Raw genomic sequence first — 11,477 nt, 5'->3', positions numbered from 1 at the left:
GGAGCGGAGTGCTTGTCCGTCTGTCTGGCTGGTGAGCCCGACGATCACATGCATCCCCGTCCTGCCCCCTCCCTCCGCAGCCCTCCGTCCCGCTGCGCTCCTCGCAACTTTTGCAAAACTAGCCCAAAGCGGAGGCACTTTTCGCAAGCAGCGTCTCCTGGGGGGGGGGGGGGCGGGGTGCCAGCTGCCAAGGCTCTCTGTTTTCCCTGTTTCCAAATAAAGTTCTGGGACTTGCAGAGGAGATTTCTGCAAAAGCAAACAATGATTGTCCTTAGAAAGAAAGGCTCATGTTCTTCCCAACTCTGCCTCGCTCTCTGCGCCTTTGGGCTGGCATTGCTGGGGGATGTGTCCCGGGCTGTACCCATGGACGATCAGGATTATTACCTGCAGGAGATTAGCAACAGGGATCATTATTATTCCTTTCCATATCCCGGTGAAGAGTTTTTTCCTTTCACGGAGCAACCTGGAGAGGAAGGACCTATCCGTGCTGCAGAGACAGAGGAGCACCCAGGGTTCAAACCGAGCAGGAAAGAGTTAAAACCGAAGAAAAGCAACAAAAAAGGAAAATCCATTCTTGAAACTCCACCAGGTAACTTTCCACCTCCTCCTCCAGAGCTTGGAGACTGCTGAATCTCATGCTGACTGTGACTTTTAGCATTAATGAATATCCAGTTAATGGCAGTCTTGGTAATAATAACAATAAATGTGCTCGTGGTGATGATGATGACAACACATTAATTTTTAATATCCCACAGAACAGATCTACAGAACTTTATAGGCTTTTTAACCCTTTCCTCATCAAGTAAAGAGATTTCAGAGTGGTAACGTATTAATTATGCTGCACTCTAGCTAGTATATGGACTTTTCCTTCTTAATTACACTTGACAACTGGCTTGCTGTTAAAGCTGCTGTTCTATAAGCAAAAGAAGAGAGACAGATTTCGTAGTAAAAGCTGATTGTATATGATGACACCTTACTTTATCCCTTGTTATTCTAATCAAAGAGAGGTTCCTGAATCAATTTTACTTATAAACTTGTGAATTTCTTTGAGATTTCATTTTAAAGCCCTCCAGAGGAAGATATGTAAACAAAGATCTTCCTGTAAAAGACTAAGGCATAACAACTCAATCTAATTATTGACCTGTAAAATAAAGAAATTAAGCAGCACACAAATGCCTTATAATAAAAAAGGCCACCCTTAATTCCATTTTCTATTTTCTGCATTTGATTGGATGAAAATATGCAATTATTAAAGTTTGCAGAAACTTGATCAGCTTTTACCATCCAGTTGTTCCTGTTAAGAGCTAATTGCACCACCCTGAATGAAGAGTAATTTCTTTCTGTGTTTCCCAAATGCATGGTAGGTTTGGGACCCTTAGGAGTGAGTTTGGCCCATGTGATGAACTTTAGAGTTGGAAAATTTGGGGCCAAATCCCACTCCCCTACAGCTCAACTCCCCTTTACTTCAGAAGGAAACTATTAATGTTGACAGCTGGAGCATGTGGCACAAAGTTTGCAATTTAGAGCCATTAATACATGCAATACAGCAAAACAGAGGATCGAGGGTTGTTGAGTGACATTAACTTTTCCCAGTTACATCTAGCAGATAGCAAACAAAGTATTTTCAATTTAACGCTAACACTAACAGAAATTAATTAGCCTTTGTTTAGCAAAGATCTGAGCTTTTATAATAATTAATAGTGATAAGAAAATACCATTTCTAAAATCTGGAAAACCGTTTGTGGGACAGGCTGTCTGGATTGCCGGTGTAACTCAAGGCTGAAATCACAGATGACAGCAAATACACCTTGTCCAGGGGAGCAGTGACACGAGACATCTATGACCCTGGCCCCATCAAGAGCCAGCAGCAGCTTCCCAAGCAGATGGTACTGCCTGGCTTATTAGATTTATTATCTAACCATGGGCAACACATGGATTTTAAAGCTACCTAATTAGGCACCCGGCTTTTTCTTCTTCAGTGTGGTGGAGACAATACAGATTTCCAGCCTGTAGTGGGATGTTCTGTAGTTGAGCTCTGCTTTCACCTTCCCTGTTGGCTTTTTCTCAATTTCCCCAGCACTATGGCTTCACACATACTCCACAAAACATGGAGCACCATGAGAGTGATGAGGATAGCATCCAATCTGTGAGGGCAATGTTCATTCATCTTTACAGACAGGTGTCTTCCTTGTTCCCCACCCGCTGCACTGAGCACCTTACAGGTGCAGAGAAGGCAGCAGCCATACCAATAACTATCTCCATCATTGTGGAGCACTCATCCCTTCCAAACCTGGTTTGGTTTATGCACTGTAGACACAGCAGTACAAAATTCAAACTCTATTACACTGCTGATCTACCGGGGAGCATACTGAGGTCTTACAGGCAATATGAATTTGGTCATTTCCTAAAAATGTTTAATTTTACAAACGGAATCACATTCATTTTTCTATACAGGAAATTGTGGAATTAGGGAAAAAAAGACCTCAAAACTTCCCCAGAAAACACTCCATTGTGTGCCAACCAATTGACTTGTGCAAGATTCATCTTCTAATTTACTGCTTTTTACTTTCCACCCTACCTGACTCTCTGAGTCCAGGGAATCATTTTATTTCTGCATTCAGTCAGGTGAGGTCCTTCCTCAGCCTCCTCCTTGGCATGGCCAAGCACAAGGTCAAAGGGAGCATGGGAGAGGCTTGCAATGCACCACCAAAAGCAGCTGGAAATAGCTCAGTCCCCCCTTCCACAGCAGGCTTGTGCTCTTGTGACACAGCTGAGCTTCCAAACTTTCACCAGCCATGTGCAATAAGAGGTTTTAAAGCCTATGAGCTTTTAAAAAAATAGCCAGAGGTACAACAAACAACTGGTCCCCTCCACCAAACTTTCAGTCCTTGCGCCAGTGTATGGAGACTTGACACCAACTCAACAAACTGGCTGTTAGACTTACTTTAATATGGGAAAATGCAGTGTATTTCCTCGGGAGCAGCTGAACTGTTTGAACCGAAATAGCCATAATAAGCCCTAAGGCAAACACCCAGCAAAAAGAATGGTTACCATTTGTTAAAGATGTAAGTGAAAACAGGAGGTTTTTAGCAGGAAGTGTCAGGCAATTTTAACTGCGGACAGTGTTAAAAGTTCTGGCTGTAATATTTGAAATGTCTCCTTTCCCCTGCCCCAAAAGCAGGCAAGGGCCAGGTCCTGCTGGTGCAGTGACTCCAATGCTTAGTGCCATGTCACCATGTCACCGGGGATTGGTTTAAAATGAAGATCTGAAGAACTGGCCCCTCACTGAGGTGCCTAAATAGTAATACATACCTATAATTTCTCACATTTGACCTGTTAAGAGGACAGCTAGAAATAATAATAGCAGTTGCCGAACAGATATCCATGAATAGTAACTGTAAATCTGGCTGTGTAAATGTGTGTGTTGTGTATACATGTATACATTTATGTGTTTATACATCTATCTGGAACTGGAATTAATTTATTGGACATGCAGTAAATACAAAAATTTGCTTTTTGTGAGGCTTGCTGGCAGCCGGGCATGCAGGATTAATGAATTGTAACAAACAATAGTCTGGCTGGGAGCTGGGATGAAGAAAGCGGAGGAATGGGAACATGTGATCTGCCCTTTGGCTGAGCAGCTGGTACTGATCAGCCCTAGCTTTGAATCAAAGTTGAAATCAAACATAGCAGTCTGAAGGACACAGCACATAACAGATGACATGGACTCGATTTATTTAAGCTAATTACTGAAGATGGTGAGAATACAGATATTTTCAATCTGTGAAATATTAATTTAGAAAGAAATCCTATTGATGCCAGTGGGGTTGCAATGTTTTTTTTTTTTAAAAGTATTATTAGAATCAATATTTGCAAATACTCGATTCAGATAACAGTTAAAAATATCAGTCTGCCTCCTTGCCCTTTAAATGACTCATAAATGAAGTGGTACTAGGTCATCCTTGGAAGGTAAACAGTTGGATTGACAGATTTCTGTATATACGTATCTCCATTTTCTAACTCCATCCTTGTTTGTTTAGGCCTCTATCCAAAGCCCATTCAAATCAGTGGAAAGAGTCTTGTTAACGTCAATGTTTTTCTTTTATGAGGCCTTTAATAGAGTTTAATATATGATGTCCCAGCTACCATCTGTGTGGCAGACCCCTACAAATGCTTTGGGGGTCTGTCTGCATACACTGAGAGGTTTATGGGACTGAGGTCCCCACGAACATGGCTCAGTGTTGAACATTGTTCTGGTTCATGACTGAACAGTTCCCACTGTCAATCCTAATGTGCCCAAATCTGCCATAATAAAATCTGTAATTATTTTTGATTTGATTTACAAAACTTATACTTGTTATAGTAGTTCTTGTTCTGGCCATACCTCAATTCTGACTGCCTTTAGAAAATAAAGGAGTGATGTTTATTTATATGGCAGTGTTCAGAAAGGGTTTTAGTGCACATTTATTTTGTATTTCACAGGTCTTCCAGTGCTTGATCTCTGTGTAATCCAACGTATGTGTCTGTGTAATAGTCATGATTTCCTTTGTCTTATCTGTTGCTTTCCCCAGGCTTGATGAAACTCTTCAGATGCATCACTGTTTACTTGCCCCACATTTGTTTATTTTTGTGTAATGTTGCCACCTGTTTAACAATGTAATTCTTAAGGTTTTTTGTTTGTGGGTTTTTTTAATTTATGTAGGGCACAGGAATCTCTTGGATGGGTCAGGATCTCATAGGACCAGGTGTCTGAGGAGGAGTCATTGAGGGAAGGCAGAAAGAGGATAAAATGGCCAATGCAAGCAACCATGAAAATTATCTTGTGGAAAGAATTTGAATGTATAAGAATAGACTGATAATACATTAATTGAGGTGTTTATCAAGATATGAGATAATGAAGGCTTGGAGAGAGATCAATGAGTGAATAAGGAGGAAAAGCTGAATCACAGAGACATTACTCAGGAAAAACTGGAAAGATTTTGTTGCAAAATGGTGATGAAGACCTGAAGAGAGTGTGAAGTTAAAAACATGACAAGTTATGGTGTTACTGGCATTTGAGTGGTGAATTTGTTCACTAGGAAGAAGATAGGAGAGAGTGATACATAAGGCATTGAACTGATGGCTGAAAGCACTTAAGAAGAGGTTACCAAGATAGACCAGGTTTCCAGCTAGAACAGAAGGAAACATAGAAGGAAAAGGTAGCCTGTGAATCAGCATGGCTTGCCAAAATTGTGGGTTTGGATGGGATTAGCTAGAGCAAAAATGGAAAGGTGGGAGATTGAAAACAGACAGGCAAGCTGAAAGCATACCTAGAGAGTTAGGAGAAAGTCTAGGAGCAAAGGGAGTCATCAAAGTCAAAGTTTTCCAAAGACATTTGAAGTCCAGCGTGTTGAACTTTGCTGGCATGTTGAAGATGGGGTAATGCCTCAGAGCTCTGACTAGGAAGAAATCATTAGAAACATTGGCAAGGTGTCTTTGAGTGGAGCACAAGGGCTGAAAGCCAGACTGGGCGGGCGACTGGCGTGGGTCTGGCAGGGAGCAGAGCCAGCGATGGCTTTTGGCAGAGTGTCAGGGAGCTTAGAGGGAAGGTGTGAAAGGAAATGGGGCAGGAGCTGGAAATATAAAAGAGACTCAGGAGTAACAGGAAACAGGCTTTTGGGTTACGGAACTGAATCGGAGGGTAAAATGAAAGTTGGGAATGTCTGCGTGCATGGGCTGGTATTTAAGTGAAGGCTATTCAGTGATAAATGACTCATATAGGAACTAAGAAGAAATAAGCACAGAATTACCCATATGCTGGGTAATTACCAGCGCTGCTGTTTTCTAGCCCATTGGTATCATCTCTCTCAAACCTTGTAGCTAGCTTCCATTCCTGAGAAGCCCAGAGAAAGTGGAGCACTCCTGTGACCTAGAATGTAGATTGTAATTTTAAAGCTTTTGCTTAAACTTCTTATACTAGCAACTTTTAAGAATGAACTCATTGGCCCTAGGTGCATATCCTATGAATTTTAATATCACCTGTATCATGTCGTAATTGCCAGATGTGACAAGCAAAGATGAAAACATGTGGCTTTTAATGAGCTTTTTTTCACCCACCAGCTTCTATTTTCTCCTCAGCACTTCTACAAATATGTAGAATAAGGAAATGTAACGTAGCCATTCCATTTAAGAGCCCATCCTTTAAAGAATGTCACAACAAAAGACAAAGGATGACAGAGAATGAATAATGAGCAATGCCCTCAAAATTGGCCAAACTTTTTTGATTAGCATCTTTCCTTACCCATGACTTCAATGAATAAAGTAACATGAGAAAAAAAATCAGAATAAACAGATTTGATTATGCTAGAGAAAACCGTTTTCTATGATAATTCTCCTAGCAGCCTTCTCTGAATTCAAACTAATTTTTAAGGTGAGAAAAATACCTCTTTAAAAAAAGGACGGTTTTACTGAATAGATTTTAATAGTATGAACCTGAGTCTAGACTTGTTCCTGAAATGCCAGCATATTACAAGTCACTCATTATTTGAATTGGTTCTTGGTTTTTAATGTTATTCTCTGTTCAGTGAGCTGGTTAGACAGGTCAATCCGATGGTTCACAATCAAATTTGATGGTTCACAATCAAATTTCTTTTTTTTTTTTTTTTTTTTTTTTTTTTTTTTTTTTTTTTTTTTTTTTTTTTTTTTTTTTTTTTTTTTTTTTTTTTTTTTTTTTTTTTTTTTTTTTTTTTTTTTTTTGTTTTGGAATGAAGACTTCTGTCAGCTTTGTGAACTTAGAATCTGTCAAAAAGATGAAGTAGTGGAAGGTATGGGGCAGAAGAAGAAATTTCTTGAATTTTCAACATCTGAGCCTTTTCTTGCTGGGAGTTTTGAGCCTTGCCCAATTCATTGTCTATGTGAAAAGCAGACTTCCAAAAGATTTGTTGTCTGGGTACAGAGTTGAGATTTGATTGTCATATTCACACATAGTGGTTTCTTGTGCTTGTATTATTATTATGCAAAGGATGCACCAGATCTGGTCTTCTTGTCAGGCCTCTGGTGAGGTTATGTCTTGCGGCACTGCATGTTTTATAAAGCAAGTTTTTTTTGAAATGAATGTATAATTATGTGCTTTTAACACTAGTTTTTGGGCACTCAAGGAAAACGGGAACAAGCAAAGCTCTGATGTAGCTGAAATTATTTGCCTTTTAAAATCCAGTGATTACACATGCAAAACACTCCATAGCCTCTGTTTTCTCTCGGTGATAGGAATAATCACTCATGTTAGAAACAGACAATCACCTTTAATCTTTCTGTCCCTGGAAGCTATCTTAATGGACAGTTTGGTCCTGTTTAATTCAATAGGCCATGAATCAAAGACAGCATTCGAGTTTCCTTCATTTTTGCATGGGATTTCATTCAGGGATGGTCATGGCCATCCTATCTGTGCAGTTACATCTCCAATGTAGAAGTTACTTCTCAGTAACCTGCCTGAACACACTATCCATGCCCTGACAAGAATGAAACGTATGGATAATGGAATAAGGGTGTTTAAAGGACACTGTGGCCAGCCCCAAGATGGGTGTCTAATATGACTGCTATCTGATTATTTTCCTGATGGGGACTTCTTTTCCTGAGCCACAGATGATGCTGATCACTGAGCACCACAGCTACCTCTTTCAGGGGCTTGCTTAGCTCCTCTGGAAGCCTTTCTCTGGCTATTTCTGTTGACTTCAAGAGGTGTTTGGTGGGGTTTTTGCATATCTGATCAAGTAATGAAAAACACCTAACTGTTAGTAAAATACACCGCAATACTAATACATTACTTCTGATGCAAGCACATTTCTAATTTCCTTGTGGCACAGCAAAAGGAGCAGTCATGATTCCATTCCCCTGTGATTTTATCATCCCACTGTGGGGAAGAACAGGGTACTCTGGGTGTCTGCTCAGTGCTGGAGCACCATGAGAGAGGAGCAAGGCATTTTATTCTTCGTGCAGTCACCAGGCAGTGCTAAATCAACTTGACAGATGTAAAAGGAAAACTGTTTCTCTTTTCTACCCATAGCTAAAAATGGCAACAAAAAAAAAGGTGAGAAAAACAAGAGGGGGAATGAAGAGATGCCAGATGGTGACTCTGAGAGTCAGAGTGCCTATGAAGACATCAGAGGAAGTATGTGGGGATCATTTAAAGGATCTTTAGAGTACTTGGTTTTAGTTGTTCATCTCTCTAGCCCTGTTTGAATTAAATTACAAAGGATATTCTGGAGAGTCTGCTGATAGATGTCTAAGTCCTCTTTTGGACATAAAATAGTTCCCTTCTGGTGGGTAACATGCTAGCATTGGCAAGCAAGGATTTGTACCGTATTATTATAGGTTAAATGGAGATGAGGAAAGATAAGGGTTTTATTCCATATTTCCACAGTGATCTGCATCATTTTTCTAAACAAAAAGAGGATTTGAAGTGACTTTTTGATTCTGGAGGGGTGTTTAATGGAGCTGTCTTATAAATGGCAATCAGGCCCAAGACACTGTGAAGTATATTTTACAAGAATGTCTGGTAAAAAAATTATATGAGATACTGCTAACATGTCAGAGCTGGAGAAACACATTTTACTCTTGGATTAGACAGAGTGAAAGATTTCCTATTCTGACACGTGAGTGAGCCCCAGACTTGCAGTGCATGGTCTGTGTGGGGCTGTGATGTAGTGTGTTCGCTGGGATTTCATATTGCAGAAAATCACACAAAAGCTGGCAAGCTTCAGCAGACCATAGTGACTTCCAGTAACTATTGCTTATGGGTGAAGCTGAATATCTGATTTAGTAGTGAAAGCACACAGATACAGGATTAATCTTCTGTTTACTTGTGGTTATTTACAGTATGGGAATCCTGTAAATGTACAAATCTGTAAATAGTAAATAATATAGTTCTGCTCCTGCTTTCACACAAGCATTAGCAAGATGCTGCATTTGCAAATGTGTTGGTGCATCCAACAGGCCAAACAAGGAATGTAATAAAAGTTGTTGTATACATAAGTTAAACATAGTTCATGTACTGGCAGCTTACATGGCTTTTTACTTCTTTCTGCTACACAGTGTATCTGCTCTGTGGTTTCTAGCTACCAACATAGAGAATGTTACTTTCAAAGTGAATAGTGAACCTGATTAATTCAGCTCTTTTTTTTTGTTGTTAATCACTTACAGATCTATTTTGTGGTTTATCTTTTTTTTTTTTTTTTTTGATGAATTGCCTGACAGACTTCTTGTATGACTATACGTCAGCCTTGGGCTGCTTGTGAATTATGTGAGGTATGTACCTGGCAATAGTGTTATTCTGCTATAATCAACATGATTCCCAAGGACCAAGTTCAATTAACAACGCAACTTAAATCTTCATGAAGTCGATATTAAAGGGTTATATGCATTTTTATATTTATAAACTTCAAAAAATACAGGAGTTTTGAAAGAAGTGTGCTCAAGATGACAGATTAAAATCTAAGAGGGAAGAGCCTGTCCTTAGGAATATGGCCACAGGTAGTGATTGTTTTGGTAGTGGTGATTGAAACTGTAGTTGATCTTTCTCTATTTCATCCATTGTGAGTCAATAAAAATATCAAAATAATTGTCAGGGCAGGAATTCTCATCCCCTAGCCCTTAGGTTGGAGAATCATGCTCATCTTTCTTTGTTCTCCAAACCCCCTTCTGAGCTCTATGAAAAGAGGTGTATCTCCTGCAGCATGGGCTGAGAGCACCTGTGTGCCTCAGTAGCTTGATGTTCAGCAACTTTCCCTGTTCACATCAGCAATGAGAGTGCTTTAGCCATCTGGGCAATCGTTTGAAGTCAGATAAAGGGAAACATCCTGTTCCATGTCTTGTCTGGTGTCCGTTTCACCCAGAGCCTGGTGTGTTGGACATGTTCACAGTGTACTGATCTGTTCAGGAGATGTGGATAGACAAATGCTCTGTTTTGAATCCTAGTACATGGCAGACAGATCTTCACCATCCAGAAAGAGACACTACTGGATACTCTAGGTACAGTGTTCAGCTGTTCTATAATGGGACTCAGTTGGCTTAAGCACCAGAGTCCTGTATTCAGCTTGTTTTTATTTCTTTTGGACCTCAATAGCTCATCCAGACAATGGCTAACAGAGCTTCCTAAATCTGATTTGCTTGCCTAGATTATGGGGCTTGGGTGTTTCCTGTAGATGATTTCTTCCTCACACTCCCACGTATCACAAATTTAGTAGTTTTCTTGTCATTTCCCTTCTTTTTGGCTCTACCAGATTGATCCTCCTGGCTGGGACCTTAAAGGGGAACCCGAGGGGGAACCCCAAATGTCCCTGCTTGACTTCCAGAGTTCTCTTTGGCCGATGAAGGTGCTTAGGAAGTCCGCGGTCTCTGTCATCCCCAGATTTGCCTTTTACCTGTTTCCTCATATGAACTTTAGAAAGCAAAACAGTTGTGCATTTCAATGGGAGTTATGTTTGACAAGAGAGTACAGAGTGAGGCCAAGTATCTCCTTCCTCTAACACATCCAAGATTTACTGTAAACCGCCCGAGTGCATTAATTATTGCGGTATGCTGGGAGGCAGTGTTGTTTACAATAGGAGCAACTGAAACCCCTCTTTCTCATTCTTTCCCAGAAATTAGAGTATTTTTATGTTCTCCTCTTCAGAGATACAGTGTTTTATGGTGACAGGTTTATGACTCCTCTCTGCTGTCAGGGTCCTCCTAAAACATCTGTCAAATGAAGGGAAAAGTTCAAAGTATCTTAGAAGAGCTGATCTCAAATCTGGATGTAAGCACTTCTTACCACCACCATTGTGACCACCCCTTATGCCAGATTTGGCTTTAACACACTTTTTTTCCCCAAGACAATTTTCAATAATGTAATGAGTTTGCCCCAGATACGTGACAGAGGATGTCTGAACACAGGACCAGATTTCAACTGTCCCGATGATTTGTTATTGGCTTAGAGCAGAAATTTCGATTTCAGCCAAACAGCCTTTCATATGTGATTGTCTAAAACTAGAACTTAAAACTTCAGCCTTTGACAACATGTTTTTTCTCTTTTTCCCCTTAATTGCTTATGTACTGAGAAGTTACAGAAAACATTTCAGAAACAGTTAGAATGATATTTGCCATCACAAGCTGGATGACAAGTACCCTACTGCAAAGGATAGACCCAGTTTTATCCCACAGAGTATTTAAACCTCACTCTCTTTACATGCTTTAAATTCCAAGCAAAAATTCCATCGAGAGCTCTGCCAAAATTATGTCTGGGTTATGTATGGCCTATATACATGGCTGGAGGGAAGCCTGGAATTTCCCATAGTAAATCTGGACTCGGACTTGCTCCAGGATGCAGGTGACCCAACAGCATGGGGACATGCCCCAGTTTTCAGTGGATGCCATTGGAGAAGGAGGCTTCCCCTAAGGTGAGACAACAGCTCTTACGCTGCTGATGAATAGAGGGCTGAGGAGAGGAGAGGAGAGGGGAGGGG

General features: G+C 40.4%; 1 protein-coding gene across 1 annotated transcript in view; it reads left to right on the top strand.

The window, feature by feature from the left end:
- The first annotated feature begins 261 nt into the window (after positions 1 to 261).
- The window catches only part of CPXM2 (carboxypeptidase X, M14 family member 2), a 77,852-nt gene continuing 66,636 nt past the window's right edge, over positions 262 to 11,477 (top strand). Inside the window, 1 exon segment of the mRNA XM_009277944.1 lies at positions 262 to 589. Within this exon segment, the coding sequence (XP_009276219.1) occupies positions 262 to 589 (328 nt within the window).

Source organism: Aptenodytes forsteri, unplaced genomic scaffold (assembly GCF_000699145.1).
Source record: "Aptenodytes forsteri isolate BGI_AS27 unplaced genomic scaffold, ASM69914v1 Scaffold15, whole genome shotgun sequence".
NCBI classification, from domain to species: domain Eukaryota; kingdom Metazoa; phylum Chordata; class Aves; order Sphenisciformes; family Spheniscidae; genus Aptenodytes; species Aptenodytes forsteri.
The sequence above is the reverse complement of the archived record's forward strand: the minus strand, read 5'-3'. Positions and strand labels throughout refer to the sequence as shown.